Raw genomic sequence first — 20,282 nt, 5'->3', positions numbered from 1 at the left:
GTAACCGGAACGCAAAGTACTGGGCTAATGGTAAGATTCTTGGTAGTGTAGATGAGCAGAGCGATCTCAGTGTCCAGGTACACAGATTCTTGAAAGTTGCCACCCAGGTTGAAAGGGTTGTTAAGAAGGCGTACAGTGTTTTAGTTTTTATTAATAGAGGGATCGAGTTCTGGATCCATGAGGTTATGCTGCAGCTGTACAAAACTCTGGTGCGGCCGCACTTGGAGTATTGTGTACAGTTCTGGTCACCACATTATAAGAAGGATGTGGAAGCTTTGGAAAGGGTGCAGAGAAGATTTACTAGGATGTTGCCTGGTATGGAGGGGAGGTCTGATGAGGAAAGGCTGAGAGACTTGAGGCTTTTTTCGTTGGAGAGAAGAAGGTTGAGAGGTGACTTAATAGGGACATATAAGATAATCAGAGGGTTAGATAGGGTGGACAGGGAGAGCCTTTTTCCAAGTATGGTGACAGCGAGCACGAGGGGACATAGCTTTAAATTGAGGGGTGATAGATATAGGACAGATGTCAGAGGTAGTTTCTTTACCCAGAGAATAGTAAGGGTATGGCTTTGCCTGCAGCGGTGGTAGATTCGCCAACTTTAAGTCCATTTAAGTCATCATTGGACAAGCATATGGATGTACATGGAATAGTGTAGGTTAGATGGGCTTCAGATTGTTATGACAGGTCGGCGTAACATCGAGGGCCAAAGGGCCTGTACTGCACTGTAATGTTCTATGTTCTATGTTCTATGATCATATTGAATGGTGGAATAGGTCTGAAAGGCTGAATGGCCTACTCCGGCTCCTACGATTTTTATTTATTTATTGACAGGTTGTGGATGTCACTGGCTAGACCAGTATTTATTGCCCATCCCTAATTAACCACATTGCTGTGGGTGTGGAGTCACATGTAGACCCAACCAGTTTAGGATGGCAGATTCCATCCTTAAAGGGCCTTAGTGAACCAGATGGGTTTGTGGAGGCTAGTGCGAGTGCGACATTTAAAAGGCATCTGGATGTGAATGGAAAGAGCTTAGAGGGTTAGGTGCCAATTCCTGGCAAATGGGACTAGATTAATTTAGGATATCTGGTCAGCATGGATGCATTGGACCAAAGCGTCTGTTTTGTGCTGTACATCTCTATGACTCTATGACAACAGTTCAGAAATTCTGAAGGTCATCATTACTAAGACTAGCCTCATCATTTCAGATTTACTTAGTCAACGACTTTTTAACTCCCTTGACCATGATGGTTGGATTTGAACTCATGTTTATGGAGTCTTAGTGCAGGACTCTGGATTACAATTCCATGAACAACCGTGCTCATAACCTATAGTGACCAGAACCCTAAAAACAAATATTTCTGAAAATGGTGATGGCTTTGTTCAATTTTCCTCCATTTTCCTGGGCTATCGAGAAGGAGCAGGGGGAGCGGGAATAAATCAATAGCTTTAGCAAAGGGAGGAGGGGGCAAAATGACCTCCTCTATACCGCATCACTGTGATAATTGATGTAGTTATCAGAACAGGGATGGGCAGCATGGACAAGTTGGGCAAAAGGGCTTGTTTACACCTTATAAACCTTTATAAATCTATCTCAACAGTGAGATCATTCTGGATTGTTACCATGAGACAGATGCTGCCTACTGAGTTTCTCCAACAGCTTCTGCTTTCATCTCAGATTTCCAGTGTCCACTGTACTTTGCCTCCATATTTCTGTAACACTGCCTGTGAGACCTGTGGGACATGACTCTAGTTGCCCCTTGAGAAGGTGGGGGTGAGCTGCCTTCTTGAACTGCTGCAGCCCATGTGCTGTAGGTAGACGGACCCACAATGCCATGCTTTGTGGGGGATCCTTTTTAACAAGCTGACCGATATCATTGACAATTCGGTGCCTGCATTGAAAGAAGATTGATCATGGCCCAGACAGCTTACTGCAACTGAGGGTCACACTGGAGAGAAGGCACCTCAGCAAGATCCTGGAACTGCCCCTCTCACCCACACCCTAGCAATGCCTCATGGCAGAAGGAGGAAAATATAGGAGATTACTACAGAAAGACAGAACAATTTTATTCAGGCCTCCAGATTACAAGGCCAGCATTACCATCACTTTGGTGCTTTATAGTCACTTACATTCTGGATGTAGGTTTGCTCGCTGAGCTGGAAGGTTTGATTTCAGACGTTCCGTCACCATACTAGGTGACATCATCAGTGAGCCTCTGGATGAAGCACTGGTGGTATGGCCCTGCTTTTTATTTATGTGTTTAGGTTTCCTTGCGGTGATGTCATTTCCTGTGGTGACGTCATTTCATTTTCTTTTTCTCAGGAGATGGTTATTTGAGATCCAAGTCAATGTGTTTGTTGATAGAGTTCCGGCCATATAAAAGTGGGGCCATACCACCAGTGCTTCACCTGGAGGCTCACTGATGATGTTACCTAGTATGGTGATAAAACATCTGAAACCAAACCTTCCAGCTCAGCGAGCAAATCTACATCCAGAACCTCAAACTGAGTTACAAATCTTCTCAAAACTCGCTAAATCACTTACTGTAGGATCCGATGGTGTATTGTTTATGTCAACTGGATTAGTAATTTGGAATCCTAGGTTAGTGCTCCAGGGACATGTGTTTTAATTCATTTATAGATCTGGAACTGAAAGATAATCGCAGTAAGGATGACCATAACAAGCATCACTAGCTGTTGCACAAATTCATCTGGTTCACCAATGCCCCTGTAAGGAAGGAAATCTGCCACCCTCCCCCAGTCTGGCCCGCATGGGAATGGTAAATGCCCTCTGAAGTGCCTACAAAGCTATCAAATTCTACTCAATAAGCTTGTTCATCACCCTCTATTCTGGACAATAAGTTCAGCATCCCATCCCGTGAAAATTTTTTTTTTGAAAAAGCCAAGAGGTGAAAAGGGTCACTTTATTTTGGAGTTCCTCATTTTTACACCTAGCTATGTTTGTGAAAAGATGGAGAATAAATACCAAAGCAGTCACTGACTGTACTTTCAGCCAGCTGAAACCACATACACAACAAGATCAAAGCAAAATACTGTGGATGCTGGACATCTGAAACAAACACAGAGAACACTGAAGAAACTCAGCAGGTCTGGCAGATCTGTGGAGAGAGAGAGAGAAACAGAGTTAATGTTTTGGGTCTGGTGTGACGCAACTTCAGAAGTGAAGAATCTGAAGAAGAGTCAAACTGAGCTGAGAACGTTAACTCTGTTTCTCCCTCTCCACAGACGCCGCCAGACCTGCTGAGTTTCTCTAATGTTCTCTGTGTTTGCCTCACAGTAAAATCAGATGCATTCATGTCCTGACAGCCTGCTCTTGTAGTAACAGAAACACAATCGTTTATCTGCAGAACCGAGCACCAGAGAAATAAGTGAAGCAAATACAATATTTAGCAGCACAAATTAAAAAAGACTGTCTCCGGGTATGGATATATTCTTTTAAAGCAGACACATTAAACACACCTTCACCATCCCTGCACCGGCCATCTTGTCCTGTAAACACTTGGGGTTGGAGATTGGTGGGTGACAGGTGAGTATCGGCTTGTCCTGTTGCCTCTTCGAGAGAATGGGCTGGATTATACGGCTGTATATCAGGCAGGCCAGCCATGCCCACCCTTCTCACCCCTTCCTCTGAGAGATAAATATCACATAATGGCATGGGTTGACCAAGGCAATATGATGGTGCGCATCTCTGATATTACAGAAGGTGAGGCGACAGGAAAATTGGAAACTCTCCTGTTGATTTGAAACACACCAATCGACGAGTTCCCAGGCTGGTGAAGGAGCCAATTGCTTCACGGTTGTTAACAGTTTGAGTCCAGTGACCCTTCATACTCAAAACACTTTCTCACCAATGCTACCAGACTTGCCGTGTGTTTCCAGTTTCATTTTAGATTTCAAGCATCTGCTGTTCATTGGTGTTTTTTGTGGCAGTGGGTTTGACTTCACTTTTTTGAGGCTGCAGTCAGAAAGCAGGTGGGACAGAGAGGGGCAAAGGGAACACCTTTCAATTGGCAGTGACTAATTGTAACCATGGTACAGAGCTCACTGCTGCCTAATGGACAATTGATCTTCACCCTCCCTCCTTCCTTAATCCTTCCTTATCAGTCCTTTCGTGCTAGGACTGTCTCAAACCATCATCCCCCCCTCCATCCCCATCACTTCTTTTCATTCATTCACAGGATGAGGACATTGCTAAAGAATATTAAACAACCAGATCGGCTTTTCCTGACAATTGGAGACAACAAAACTGCAGACACTGGAATCCAAGGTAGACAGGCAGGAGGCTGGAGGAAAACAGCAAGCCAGGCAGCATCAGGAGGTGGAGAAGGCGATGTTTCGGGTATAATCCTTCTTCAGGACCTTTTCTAACAATTGACAATGGAGTCATGGACATCATTAGACCATTAATTCCAGACTTTTATTGGATTCAAGCCCACCATCTGCCGTGGCAGGATTCAAACCCTGGTCCCCAGATCATTACCTGGGTTTTTGGATCAACAGGTCCAGCGATAATACCACTGGGCCATCATCTACCCCCAACTTCCTTCCTTATCAGTCCTTTAGTATTGGGACTGTCTGACACTCCAGTCATGTGGGCTGGCTTGTGGGATGATTGAACGTACACCAAAGAAGAATCATATTGGGCTCAAGATGTAAATTCTGCTTTTCCCACTCTCTCCACAGATGCTGCCAGACCTTCAGCACTTCCTGTTTCTATCTCAGAATCTCCATTCCTCTTCTCTTCTCTGGTTCCCCAACCCTCCCACATCCTGAGAACCGTAAGATCCAGCCCAGCCTCACTCGATGTGGATCGGAGGGCACTTTCCCGTTGTCAGTCAGAGGAGGGTTGAGATGCTTGCTTGTGGTGGTGGCTCTGACAATGGGAGGTGAAGGAAGCAGCGCTCAGCACTGCTTGAACCTGTTGGTGTACATGCTCCGTGAGCGGGGCATTCCTCTGGGACTGCGGCTGAAACCGGCCGGGAGGGTCTTCATGTTCAATCGGTATCCTGGAGGGGGCAGGCACCTGGGAAGAGATCAAGGAAAGAGTCATTTCATTGGAGATAATATTGCGAGTCTGATTTCCTCTCACACCCTCCATCCCATTAGTGATGGCACCCCCCCACCCCCAATTACCCTCTTTCTCATTCATGTGGAACTTAAAATTAACCTCACCCAGGAGGAGGGGTGGGCAATGCTACATTTGCTCATCTGAATTCATTTGTATCTCCTCAAACTTCCAGTGAGATTATGGCTGACCTGTATTCAAATTACATCCATGCAACTGGGCTCCAAACAAGACCTAAGACATAGGAGCAGAAGTCAGGCCATTCAACCCATTGAGCCTGCTCTGCCATTCAATCATGGCTGATAAGTTTCTCAACCCCATTCTCCCGTCTTCTCCCCACAACCCTTGATCTCCTTGACAATTATCTCAGTCTATCTCTGTCTTAAATATACTCAAACACCTGGCCCCCACAGCCTTCTGTGGCAGCAAATTCCATAGATTCACCACTCTCTGGCTGAAGACGTTTCTCCTTATCTCCATTCCAAAAGATCTTCCCTTTACTCCAAGTCTGTGCCCTGGGGTCCTAGTCTCTCCTATCAATAGAAACATCTTCCCAATGTCCACTCTGTCCAGGCCATTCAGTAGTCTGTATGTTTCAATTAGATCCCCCCATCATCTTTCTAAACTCCATCGAGTACAGACCCAAAGTCCTCAACGTTTCTCATATGTCAAACCTATGACACTGCAAAGATCCATCACCCTCAGGCATAGCAATGATGAATGAAGTCTGCCATATTTTATATTGTTAAAAATCACACAACACCAGGTTATAGTCCAACAGGTTTAATTGGAAGCACACTAGCTTTCGGAGCGACGCTCCTTCATCAGGTGATTGTGGAGGAGCGTCGCTCCGAAAGCTAGTGTGCTTCCAATTAAACCTGTTGGACTATCACCTGGTGTTGTGTGAGTTTTAACTTTGTACACCCCAGTCCAACACCGGCATCTCCGAATCATGTTTTATAGAGATTAAGATTAGATTACAGAGTGGAAACAGGCCCTTCGGCCCAACAAGTCCACACCGACCCGCCGAAGCGCAACCCACCCATGCCCCTACATTTACCCCTTACCTAACACTATGGGCAATTTAGTATGGCCAATTCACCTGACGTGCACATCTTTGGACTGTGGGAGGAAACCGGAGCACACAGAGGAAACCCACGCAGACACGGGGAGAACGTGCAAACTCCACACAGTCAGTCGCCTGAAGCGGGAATTGAACCCGGGTCTCTGGCGCTGTGAGGCAGCAGTGCTAACCACCGTGCCACCGTGCCGCCCCCAAAATATTGGAGGAGTTCCACACAGCTGTACCACCCTTTGTGTGATAGTCCTTGTCCTTCCCCAAGACATGTTTGGTGGAGCCAGGTGAAGAAAGGATGAGTATTTAATCAGGTGGGGCCAGTGGGACATGAATTAATCAGGTGAGCAGAATGCCCACCACATTCCTACCTTCGGCTGACTCAGTGCAGCATGGGAAGCCATCCTGCTCAGACTATAACTGAGAACATTCAGGGCGGGCCTCACTGTACTGTCACTGGTATTCAATCAGCAGAGCATGAAAAGATGATCACACATATTGCCCCTTGAGAAACAAAAGCCATTGAGTTGGGTTGTGGAACTCTTGGGTTGTGGAGTGGAGTGGGGTGGGGTGGGAGGGTATGGCCAGTGGTTCTGACCCATGGAACCAACATGAATTCAACCACTAAGAGGTACAAACTTCCCTTTCTCCCAATACCCTAACCCCCATCTCAGCCACTGACCACCCCCTCTTCCCTCCCCTCTCTGCAGGTCACCCATTCCATCTTGAATCACCTGCGATTTCTCCCCTTGCTGACCCTGGACCTTTACTGAATTTGCTATGTGCAGACCCCAGCCATCCCAGTGGCACAGCCTGTAACTTCAGGGAGGCCAGATTTTGAAAAATTAACCACTCTCGGGAGGATTTTGATGAGAAGCATCCATTTGGATTTTGCAGTAAATCCTTGACCCTGCCCAGAATCTACAACTTTGTAACTCAGAGACCAGCTTGTTCTCAACAGAGACAAAAGTGAGGGTGTACTGTGCACTGCCACTGTGATTATCATGGAACACTTTGGCGCATATTGAACTTTCTTTGCTTTGAGAACTGCCTCAAAGCGTCAGAGTGAAGGGACAATCTAAAAATAACTCCACAGAGGCCAGTATCCCGTCACCAAGTCACTTTTTATTGACACGTGGAGAGTCCTTGACACTGATTCACCTCCCTCAGAGGCAGCTCTCAGAATGAACACAACCCCTGAAAAGCCTGTTTATATCTGTCAGCCAGGGCTCCCTATTAGTCCAGGTCAAGGTCAGTCAAAGATCAGGAGGGGTGGGTCACATCCCAAATCTTAGAATGTAGGAGAAGACATGATGTGCTAAAAGAATGCAAGGCTGATATGAGGAAAAAAATAGCCTTTTCATTCAGCGGGCGGCTATGAGTTTAGAATGCACTGCGTGGAAATGTGGTGCAGGTTCAATCGAGGCATTCAAGAGGAGCATTGGATGGTTCTTTTGGGTAGAAATGGTGAGCAGGAATATTGGGAAAAGGAAGGAGATTGGCACTAGGTAATAGAATCATTGCATACACGATGGGCAGAATGGCCTCCTTCTGTGCCGTAACAATTCTGTGACCTTGAGACATTTTGCTATGATTTGACTAAGTTTGAGGTGTTGTTGAAACACCTGGAGTCTATAAATCTGACAGCAACATCATATTCTCAAGGAAAGGAGATTCAATATGACTTATATTGAGGTAAATATAAAAGGAGAAAGTGAGGTCTGCAGATGCTGGAGATCAGAGCTGAAAATGTGTTGCTGGAACAGCGCAGCAGGTCAGGCAGCATCCAGGGAACAGGAGAATTGACGTTTCGATTCCTGAAGAAGGGCTTATGCCCGAAACGTCGATTCTCCTGTTCCCTGGATGCTGCCTGACCTGCTGCGCTGTTCCAGCAACACATTTTCAGTAAATATAAGAGGGAAATGAGTAAAAGTCTATCTGTGCCCTCATGCTCCCCTTCCTCGTAGACTTCCTCGTAGACTTCCCTCCATGATCTCTGCTCTAACAGAACTTGCTGTTAGCAACTTCAGAAGACATTCAGCCAGCACAGGCCGATAGACTGAATGACATCTCTCAGTTCTGAGGAAGAGTCACTGGACCCGAAATGTTAACTCTGGTTTGTCTCGCAAGATGCTGCCAGACTTGCTGAGTTTTTGCCACTGACACGATATCAGTGCCGTGTCTAAGATGTTATAAGTTCTATGATGACCAACTAAGGATGTGGCCACACTAGAATTGCATTATCAAAGGGAAGAAAGTGAGGTCTGCAGATGCTGGAGATCAGAGCTGAAAATGTGTTGCTGGAACAGCGCAGCAGGTCAGGCAGCATCCAGGGAACAGGAGAATCGACGTTTCCTGAAGAAGGGCTTGTGCCCGAAACGTCGATTCTCCTGTTCCATTATCAAAGGGAAGCCAACTTGCTCCACACTAACACTGCCGTTTTAACAGGCTGGATCCGGATTTACCAAGAATAATTTTTTGTCCAGTTAGTAGTCATAAGTCACATGACACCAGGTGTATTTGAAATCACAAGTTTTCGGAGCACTGCTCATTCATTAGGTGAAGTCCTTCATCACCTCGTGTCACGTGACTTCGGAGTTTGTCAACTCCAGTCCCATCAACGGCACCTCCACATCTCAATTACCTAAGGAAAGATACTTGGCATTGGAGACAGGCAAGAAAAGATTCACCCTGATCCATTCATACCAGGTATGGAGGGATCCACTTATGAGGAGAGGGTGAGTAGGTTGGGCATGTATTTATTGGAATTTAGAAAAATGAGAGGCAACATTATTGAAATGTATATTAATCTTAAGGAACTTGACAGGGCAGATGCAGAAGGATTGTTCCTTTTTCTGAGAGACTCCTGTACTAGAGGGCATGATCTCAGAATGAGGGGTCACTCATTTAAAACAGAGGTGAGGAAGACTGGTTTCTCTGAGGGTAGTCAATCTTTGGAATTCTTAAGCATAGAGTGCTGTTAAGGTTGGGTTGTTTAACATAGTCAAGGCTGAGAGCGAGAGGCTGAGGTGATGGTCGAGTGATATTATCACTGGACTGTTAATCCAGAGACCCAGGTAATGTTCTAGAGACCTGGGTTCAAATCCTGCCATAGCAGATGGATAAAAATCTGGAATTAAGAGTCTAACGATAACGATGAATCCATTGTTGGAAAAACCCATCTGGTTCACTAATGTCCTTTAGGACATCCTTACCTGGTCTGGCTGCCATGTGACTCCAGACCCACAGCAATGTGGTTGACTCTTAACACAACCACCCCTCCCAAGAAATAAATGCTGACCGTAGCCTGCGATGCCCACATCCCGTGAATAACTTTTTTTAAAAAATCATTTGTGGAACCAAGGGTTACTGGGAAAAGGCAGGAAAGTGGAGTTGAGGATTATCAGATCAGGCATGAATGGAGGAGCAGACTTGATGGGTTGAATGGCCTACTTCTCCTGTGATATGGAGATGCTGGTGTTGGACTGGGGTGGACAAAGCTTAAAATCATACACCAGGCTATAGTCTAACAAGCTTATGTGGAAGTACAAGCTTTTGGAGCGCTGCTCATTCGACAGGTAACTCGTTGTCACTCGCTGAAAAATGTGTTGCTGGAAAAGCGCAGCAGGTCAGGCAGCATCAAAGGAGCAGGAGAATCGACGTTTCAGGCATAAGCCCTTCTTCAGGAATCCTAACTGGTTGTCACTGTCAACTTGAGAAGAGGCCACAACTAAGGGAGACCGTTTTAAAATTAAGAGTCAATGTTTTAAGACAGCATAAAGGGGATATTTATTCATCTCTCAATAGGCTGTGCAATGTGAGACCTCTGCCTCAGAATGTGGTGGAGGTGAGATCATTGAATATTTTTTAAGACCAAGGTAGATAGATTCTTATCAGGCAGAAGAACCAAGAGCTGACAGGAACATATAAAATACAAACAGATCAGCCACAATCTTACGAAACAGGCTTCAAGGGCCAAATGATTTACCTTTGCTGCTATTTCATATGAATTGAGAGGATAGCCCTGAGGGGACAAAGTCTTGCTCCAGAGACACATCCCAAATTTAAGCTCAGTGCCAAGCCGTTTCCCGTGTTGTCTGCGTGCAAAGATTGTCTGGTTTTATGAATTAAACAGCATCTGCTACTCTGTAAAACTGCAGACAAATGTGACATTCTTGACGATGTATTTCGCCAATGAAACCTATGCGTCCAGCCAATTAATAAATGATGAGCTGCAAATCTCTGGTGTAAATTATGCTGCAATTTGTTATCACAATTCCCAATCATTTACACCATTTTTTTGTTGGCATGAATCACAAGTGAAATTGGACTGAATGTGTCATGAATATTTGACAAGACTATTCAGTATTAGAAAATTCAGTGTATTTGGGGAACATGCAAACCATTGTATGCCTTTCCCAGAACTCATTCCTCATGGTGCTGGTCTACTCTAATCCCATTTACTGGCTGGTTAACATTTTTTTTCTTTTCAAGTGGTTATCAAATTCCCTCTTAAATGCTGTCTTGGCTTTAACAGCTACTTAAGATAATCCAGTTCACATCATAACAGCCATGTCTAAACATGTTTCCTTTATATGAGAATTTGTGCTTTAGTATTCATAGACGTTATATGGACTATACACAGTGCTATTGAAAACTGGTGGAAAGGTTAAAAGAGTCAAAAGTGCATTGATAAAACAAGGATTCTGGCTCATACGAGAGTAATGTTGTCAAAAGCATTTTGTCTTGTATTCGTCAGGATAGATACAAGAATGCCAATATTCAAATGACCACAACAATTTATACAACAGGAGAAAAGGATGCCAATCAACTCTGATTGGTTGAGGTGCTGCCATGGAAGAGGCAAGAGGAGATCACAGTTTCCCTAAGCTTCTGAGTAATTCAGAAAAAGGGCAAGTCTTGATTATATGGAATATATTCCTTTTGCTGCAGAGAACAGATCTGTGTTTTTTTTTCAACTCATTTGTGGGATGTGGGCGTCACTGGCTGGGCCCAACATTTACTGTCCACCCCTAGTTGCTCCTTGAGAAGGTGGTGGTGAGCTGACTTCTTGAACCGCTACAGTCCGTGTGCTGTAGGTAGACCACAATGTCATTAGGGATTTTTCGATGCCTGGGTCAATGCCAGGTGATACATCAGGTTTCATTTCTTTGAGAGTTTGTAGCGATTGGTACAACTGAATGGCTTTCTAGGCCATTTCTGAGGGCAACTGAGAATCAACCACATTGCTGTGGGTCTGGAGTCAAATATAGGCCAGACAGTGAGGATGGCAGATTTCCTTCCCTGAAGGACATTAATGAACTTGATGGGTTTTTCCCAACAATGGATTGATGATCATCATTTATATTAGATTAGATTCCCTACAGTGTGGAAACAGGCCCTTCAGCCCAACAAGTCCACACCGACCCTCTGAAGAGTAACCCACCCAGACCCATTTCCCTCTAACTAATGCACCGAGCACTATGGGCAATTTAGCATGGCCAATTCACCTGACCTGCACATCTTTGGACTGTGGGAGGAAACTGGAACACCCAGAGGAAACCCACGCAGACATGGGGAGAATGTGCAAACTCCACACAGACAGTCGCCCGAGGCTGGAATCGAACCTGGGACCCCGGTGCTGTGAGGCTGCAGTGCTAACCACTGAGCCACCATGCTGCCCCTAGAACATCATAACTTAGACTCTTAATTCCAGATTTTTTTTTTTACTGAATTTAATTTCGAATCTGGGTCCCCAGAACATTAGTGGAGTTTCTGAATTAATAATCTAGCAACTCTACCACTAGGCCATTACCTGTGCACAAATATATGATGTTTCTTGTGAGCATAAGTGAATCACAGTATGAGCCCAATTGATTATCATAATTTGAGTTTTGGTGCAACTCATAGAGTCGTAGAGGACTACAGCATGGAAACAGACCCTTCACCCAATCTGTCCATGCCGTCCAGTTTTCATAAGTCATCTACTCCCGTTTGCCTGGATGAGTGCACTCCAGATTAGAAACCCTGCAGTGTGAAAACAGGCCATTCAGCCCAACAAGTTCATAATGACTCTCCAAAGAGCATCACACCCAGACTCACCCCTGTACACTATCCCTTTAACCTTGCATTTCTCCTGGCTAATATACAATCCCTGGACACTATGGGCAATTTAGCACTTAGCATGACCAATCCCCCCTGACCTGCACACCTTTGGACTGTGGGAGGAAACCAGAGCAAACCCACACAGACACGGGGAGAATGTGCAAACTCCACACAGACACTCGCCCGAGGTTGGAATCGAACTCAATCCCTGGTGCTGTGAGGCAACAGTGCTAACCACTGAGCCATCGTGCCACCCAACTGGCCAACAAGTTCTTGTGCTTGCCCACTGAGTGGCGAATTAAAGCTTTGGCAAAATCCTTCTCTTCTCAGCAATATTCAAATGGACACAGCTATGGCATTTCACTGGTTAACAATTTCAGATGAATTCCCAATATCTTTAGACCATCAATATTCATTGTATCTTCAGCTCCCTGGGCCAGAGGCTCTGAAATTCCCCTCCTAGACCCGACACCTCCCTTACCTCACTATGAACCTGCCTTAAAATATACTTTCTGAACAAGCTTTTGATCATTTGCCCCAATGTTTCTCTGGATGGGATGAATGTTAAATTATATCTGATAACCCTGTGGGATGTTTCACACTTAAGGGCCTTATAAATGCATGTTCTGGTTGTTGCTTTTATTGCTGCAGAAGGGAAAAGCATATAAAGACGTGCACTGGTTCACATAATCCTGGCCTTTAGCACAGCTCCAAAAGCGGCCATGCCTTTAACTTGCCTACGCCCTGCTCTCTAGAACTTTTTCTCCAATGAACCTTTCATAACCTCCAGACAGCTCAGTGTGGTAATGCAGGAAATTAGTCAGAGGCGTCAGCACATCTCTGTTCATGGTTTTGCATATGGACAAAGAGATAACACGGAACACTATTAGGGAACCGTCAAATAGGACAGTGATGTTAGGTTGATTTGACTTCCTCAGCTGTCAATGAATGCATTGCATGCCATAGTCACAGAGTCATAGTCACAGAGTCATACAGCACAGAAACAGACCCTTTCGGTCTTATGCCCGAAACGTCGATTCTCCTGTTCCCTGGATGCTGCCTGACCTGCTGCGCTGTTCCAGCAACACCTTCTCAGCTCTGATCTCCAGCATCTGCAGACCTCACTTTCTACTTCAGTCTAATCAGTCCAGGCTGACCATAATCCCAAACAAAACTAGTACTACCTGCTTTCATTTGGTCCATATCCCTCCAAACATTTCTTATTCAAGAACTTATCCAAATGTCTTTTAAACACTGTAACTGTACCCGCATCCACTACTTCCTCTGGCAGTTCATTCCACACATGAACCACTCTCTGTGTAAAAACGTTGTCCCTATGTCTTTTTTAAATCTCTCTCCTCTCACCTTAAAAATATCCCCCTAGCCTTAAAATCTCCCATCCCAGGGAAAAAATACCTGCCATTCGCCTTACCTATACCCCTCATGATTTTATAAACCTCCATAAGGTCACCCCTCAACCTTCTATGCTCCAGTGAACGAAGTCCCAGCCTATCCAGCCTCTCTTTATAACTCAAACCCTCCATTCCCGGCAACATCCTGGGAAAGCTTTCCTGAACCCTCTGCAGTTTATTAATATCCTTCCTGTAACAGGGAGAACAGAACTGGGCACAGTAGTCCAGAAGATGTCTCACGAGTGTCCTGTACAACCTCAACATGATGTCCCAACTCCTATACTCAAAAGGTCTGAGCAATGAAGCTCAGCATGCTAAATGTCTTCTTAACCACCGACACCTGGAGGAAGAACGCCTCATCTTCCGCCTCGGAACACTTCAACCCCAGGGCATCAATGTGGATCCTGATGAAGGGCTTTTGCCCGAAACGTTGATTTTACTGCTCCTCGGATGCTGCCTGAACTGCTGTGCTCTTCCAGCACCACTAATCCAGAATCTGGTTTCCAGCATCTGCAGTCATTATTTTTACCTTCTTAACCACTCTGTCTACATGTGGTGCAAACTTCAAAGAATTATGTACCTGCATCCCTAGAACTTCCTGTTCTATAGCATGACCTAGAGTCCTACCTATCTGAGTGAATTATGAGCTTCAGCAACCACCAGCCTTGGCTCCATTTAGAGCTGTTTCCTCTCTGTAAGAAGGTTATGATTTCAATGGCCCCTTTAACAAATGCACTTGGCAGATGATCCCTACTTTCCTTTTTAATTTATTCACAGAATGTGTGCATCTCAGGCTAGGAATATATTTATTACCATCTCTACTGGCTCTGTAGAAACAAATGAGCCTCCTTCTCTAGCCACTGCAGTCCATGTGCTGTAGGTAGACCCACAATACCCTTGGGGAGGGAGTTCCAGGATTTTGACCAAGCAACACTGAAGGAACGGCGATATCTTTGGGGAAGGGGAACTTGCACATGGGGCATTGCCTTTCACCTCCAGCCCTTGCCCTTCCAGGGGGAAGAGGTGGCAGGATTGGAAGGTGCTGTTAGGTAGCCTTCGTGAATCAGTAACTCAGTGTGTAAATGGTACTCATTGCTGTCAATGAACATTGGTGCTGAAGGGACTGAAGTTTAAAGGTGGTTAAAAGTTTAGGGTGTCATTCAAGGGAATGGCTTTGTCCTGGATACTGAGAGAGTGACTTGATATTGTCATAGATGTGATACCGAACTGAGGTCCCACATGCTATCTCGGGTGAATAGAAAATCCATGACTAAGGATAATAAAGGCCTGACCAATTATTATCCCCAACTTAAACCTCTGTAATAGATCATGGGATCTTGCTGTGCCATATTGTTGACATGTTTCCTACTTAATCATAGTGACTAAACTTTAGAAGTGATTTATTCACTACAAAATGATTTGGAATATCTTATTGTCATAAAATATTCTACAGAAATGCAAGTCACTGAAGCTGATACAGGCATTACAATCATCACATCTTTGTGGTATTTTGCAGAACTGTGCAGAGATTGCACTAATTTCTGTGTATAACTGTTTTTATACAACAGAAAACTGAAAGAATTGTGGATGCTGTAAATCAGAAACAAAAAAAGAAATTGTTGAAAAAGCTCAGCAGGTCTGGCAGCAACTGTGGAGAGAAATCAGAGTTAATGTTTCGGGTCGAGTTACCCTTACTTAGAACCCTCTGATTTCAAACCACAGATACTGCCAGACCTGCTGAACTTTTCCAGTCATTTCTGTTTTTAATTCTACCATTGTGTTTACTTTTCTTACAGTCCACACCCAGGCTGAAAGAATCCAGTAGATTGTGCGTAGATTCAGTACCAGACTCACATCATCAAACACAGAATAGTATAACTCTACAATCATCAACAGCCTGGCTCCCATTTTCCAAGGGAAGTGCTCTGAGGTTAGGAAGAATCCTCCAGCACTCCTCAGCTGTCCTCCTTCAGCACACGGTAATTGGGAAGAATGGTGTAGCCTTTTCACCTGACAATCACCAGGGAAATAAATAATTGCCGTGTTTGTAATTTGCAGCTATGTTTGTGCTGAGCGTTTAGGAATTAGCTGGGCAGAAACGCTTCCCACTGCAGATCCTGCTGGTTTATAAAAAGGATTGTCATTAATTTGAAACAATTTGATAATCCAATGGTTCGGCACATGAAAAGATAAATGAAAAGTGACGCTGCTGCTAGTCAGCAAGTTAAGATGGGATGGGAGGGGGATGCCTATGGCGACATCTGTATTTCGGTTAAACATCTGCTCAGTAAGTACAGCTGAAACCGGAGAAATGCATAAATCTCTTTAGAGTCATAGAGATGTACAGCATGGTAACAGACCCTTCAGTCCAACTTGTCCATGCCGATCAGATATCTTTACCTAACCTAGTCCCATTTGCCAGCACTTGACCTATATCCCACTAAACCCGACTTATTCATATACCCATCCAGATGCCTTTTAAATGCTGTAATTGTACCAGCCTCCACCACTTCCTCTGGCAGCTCATTCCATACACACACCACCCTCAACATGAAAAAGTTGCCCCTTAGATTTTTTTTAGGTCATTCCCCTCTCACCTTAAACCTATGGTGGAAGATTTCCAAACTAGGGGGCACAGGTTTAAGGTGAGAGGAGAAAGTTTTAAAAAGGACCTAAGGGGCAACTTTTTTTTACATCGGGAATATTCATGTGTGAAATGAACTGCTAGATGAAGTGGTGGTTGCAGAAACAATTACAACATTTAAAATACATTTGGATAGGTACATGAAAAGGAAAGGTTTGGAGGGATATGGACTAAATTCTGGCAAACTGGACTAGTTTAGTTTGGGAAAATTAGTCAGCATCGATGAGTTGGACTGAAGGGTCTGTTTCCATGCTGTATAACTCTCTGACTTTATGACTACTTATATGAATAACAGACTTTCCCCAATTGATGAATATAAAATATCTTTTAACTAGCAGTCACATTATTATTGATCCTATTGCCATTATTTGGAAAACAATATAAAATTCAACCATAGCTGAAGCAAAAGAAGCTTAACAACATCCAAAAATCCTTCAGCATTCACACACTCTGCCACTGACACTCAGTAGCAGCAGCGTGTACCATTCACCCGGGGTCCTTAGACACCACCTTCTGAACCAGCAGTCACTCCCATCTCAAAGGACTAGGGTAGCAAATACATAGGAACACCAATCAATGCAAGTTTTCCTCCAAGCCACTCACCATCCTGACTTGGAAGGATGTCACTATTCCTTCAGTGCAGCTGGATCAAATTCCTGGAATTCCTCCCTAAAGGCATCGTGGGTCTACCAACAGCATGCGGACTATCATGGTTTGAGAAGGCAGCTCACCACCACCTTCTCAAGGGCAACTAGGGACAGGTAATAAACATTGGCCCAGGAGTGATATCCAATGAAAGAATAATAAAAACACAAAATCTCCAGATGAGTTGGCCACCATCTCAAATCTCTTTGTGAGACTTCACTGTGTACTCAACAGCTGACCAGATTTATTTATGTTACAACACTAACTACTCTTCAAAAAGAGTAGTTAACTGGGAGGGTGCTCAGGGCTGTCCTGGGAACGAGAAAGGTGATATGTAAATAAATATTTCAAGCTCTGAACAATGAGAGGAATTGATGGGTCATTCCAAGGCTGGTGCATGTGCAAGAAATGGTGTGCTCAGGTTGGTCTATGTGAGGGGGAGGCAGGGAGATTAAACTGATGGATACATAAATTTGTATCCAGCTTAGCTGGTCTAACGAGGGCACTCCAACACTGTGGTAAATACAAGGGAGTGCTTATAATGTAGATTTGACACAAAGATATGATACTGGAATAATAAACCAGGCACTATAGACTCCAGCAGTCATCTCCTTGATTATGCTTCAAACAGGAGCTTTATAATGCAAGCTACTTTGTACCCCCCTGGTCCTTGTCACTTGCTTCCATTCAAAGTGGGCCAAGCCCTCCCAGATGTTCCTTTCAACTTAATTCTTTGATTTAAAGGTTTGGTGAGATCACATGATGCCTGCAACACAATGGCTGAAATGCCCCACTCCTATCTGAAGAACCAGAACTGGCCACAGTAATCAAGGTGTGATCTAAGCAAAGTAACATTCAATTAGACAATGGCTTCCTCCAACCTGTACTCTGCTGTTTTGATCAGTTAATTTAACATTCTATTTGCACTGTTGATGGCCGCTCTGTAATAATTAGATACATTCAGCAGCAAAGCACCAAATATACTTCAATCCCTTTCAATGTCACGTTTAACTGTATTGTCTTTATTCACAGATGCGAGCAGTTCCCAGTGACCTGGCTAATACTGATTCCTCAACCAACAAGAGCAATGGATAATGTCATCATTTAGCTCATTGCTGCTTATGGGGACTTGTGGTTGTAAATTATCTGTTGGGTATTTTCAATGCAACAGTGCCTATACTTTGGAACAGAAAAGGTTAAGAGAGGACCTGATAGATTTTGAGGGGCACAGAGAAGGTGAATAGAATGCAGCTGTTCCCTTAGCTAAAGGGTCAATCACAAGAGGATATCATTTTAAAGTGGAAGGCAGGAGGTTTAAAGGGAATTTGAGGGTGGTGTGGTTCTGGAAAGCACTCCCGAGGAGGGTACCTCACAACATTTAAAAAGTACTTGGATGTGTCACAACATTCAAGGCTGTGGGCTTAATGTGGGAAAGTGGGACGAGTGCAGGTACAGACGTAATGGGTTGAAGGGCCGCTAAAGGGCCTCTTCTGTACTGGATGATTCTTTAATTCCATGATAATTTGATTCTATGATTCAAAGGACATATCAAAGCTCTTTCATACATCCTGAGGTTATGAGAGAGGCAACAGAAATACATGTTTTCCTTTCTTTAGAAAACAAAACTCCAATTTTATTCTTATGTGTGATCTTTTACACTTGCCCCAATCAAAGCTTCACGAGCAATTTCCACCCACTGCCATTTTCTTGAATATTTAATTGTGATATACAAACTTGTCCATAATATTTTAATTTCCACACAGAGTGTTTGTCCTCACCAATCTCTTAAATGGACAACCAACAGAGGAGACGTGCATCCACAAACTCTGCGCAAGATTTGATTCTAGACCATGGAGGTTATTGGGCAGTGACTAAGCTATTGTGTAGTCCATTTGATTTCCCGTTTGCGATATCTTGAATGAAATATCAAAGGCCAATTGTAAACTTGACAGCACATGAACACTACTCAAAGATTTACTTTGTTTTCCATTTTACTCTTGTTGCTTTCCTGTGTAATGGGTTATGGAGGTCGACAGCACAGAAAAAGCCCATTAAGTCTGTGTCAGTTAATAACAACTGCTAACTATTCTAACCTCATTTTCCTGCACTATTACCTTGCTTGCCTCAGCATTGCAAGGTGCACATCTAAATACGACTTCAATGTTCTGAGGGTTTCTGGCTCTCCCACCCTTACAGGCAGCGAGTACTTGGATAAGCACTTGAACTATCAGAACATCCAAATCTATGGGCCCAGCGTGGGAAAGTGAGCTTAGTGCAGGCAGGAGTACAGTAGCTCTTCTATAACGCGATGGTGGCATTCTTGTGCAACCCCAAATTATAGAAAAGTCGCACTTTAGATACAGCGATGTAATCGCATTACAGCCAACACATGTTTTAAATGTTCACGCTTTACGAAAAGCATCCCCAATTCGTCAATCACATTACAATGAATGTGCGCGAAGGAAACACATGTTATAGCAGAACGACTTATATATTTTTGGGAGACTTGATAAGGCGAAGGGCCTCTTCTGTACTGTATGATTCTCTGACTCCATGATTCCCACATTCCCCCTTAAAGATCCTATCTCTTCCCTTAAATCCATGTTCCCTGGTCATTGATGCTTCCATCAAGAGGCAACGTTTCTCCCTGTCTACCCTATCCATACCTTATCTTGATCATGGTCTCTCCCTCTCTCCTTCTCTCTCTCTCTCTTTCTCTCTCTGTCTGTGTGAAAGAAAGAGTGCATTGTTGTCTCACCTGTTGTCTTCCCACTCCTGGCTGAAGCCAGATAAGGAGCCCTTGGAATCCGCTGTGTATCTGTAAACCACCAGCAAACAATCCTTGCAGAGCTGCACCAGCCTCTGACAGCATTGCAGTTCCTGAGAGGTGGCTGTCTCTGCACTTCGGTTGAACATGGTTTCCCAGGAGTTCCTGTTGCCGTGGAAACAAACAACATCATCAGCACTGTCTACAAAATTCCTGTATTCCATCCCTGCACCATATCAAAGAGCCCAACCATTAAGGTTTCTAACAAACACAGAAGTTGCTGGAAACGCTCAGCAGGTCTGGCAGGATCTGTGGAGAGAAATCAGAGTTAATGTTTCGGGTCATAGAGTCATAGAGTCACAGAGATGTACAGCATGGAAACAGACCCTTTGGTCCAACTCGTCCATGCCGACCAGATATCCCAATCCAATCTAGTCCCACCTGCCAGCACCCGGCCCATATCCCTCCAAACCCTTCCTATTCATATACCCATCCAAATGCCTCTTAAATGTTGCAATTGTAGCAGCCTCCACCACTTCCTCTGGCAG

At 44.3% G+C, this 20,282-nt stretch overlaps 1 protein-coding gene across 8 annotated transcripts in view; it reads right to left on the bottom strand.

Moving 5' to 3' along the window:
- Positions 1-4,482: 4,482 nt before the first annotated feature.
- Positions 4,483-20,282, bottom strand: part of ttll7 (tubulin tyrosine ligase-like family, member 7) — a 307,243-nt gene continuing 291,443 nt past the window's right edge. For all 8 annotated transcript variants that reach the window (XM_043698632.1, XM_043698631.1, XM_043698627.1 and 5 more), the window contains 2 exons: positions 19,726-19,899; positions 4,483-5,044 (listed from right to left, as the gene is read on the bottom strand). In XM_043698632.1, the coding sequence (XP_043554567.1) occupies positions 4,924-5,044; positions 19,726-19,899 (295 nt within the window). In that variant the 3' untranslated portion in view covers positions 4,483-4,923. The remainder of the gene's footprint in view (positions 5,045-19,725; positions 19,900-20,282) is intronic.

The sequence above is a fragment of the Chiloscyllium plagiosum genome, chromosome 11 (genome assembly GCF_004010195.1).
Source record: "Chiloscyllium plagiosum isolate BGI_BamShark_2017 chromosome 11, ASM401019v2, whole genome shotgun sequence".
Lineage (NCBI taxonomy): Eukaryota > Metazoa > Chordata > Chondrichthyes > Orectolobiformes > Hemiscylliidae > Chiloscyllium > Chiloscyllium plagiosum.
The sequence above is the reverse complement of the archived record's forward strand: the minus strand, read 5'-3'. Positions and strand labels throughout refer to the sequence as shown.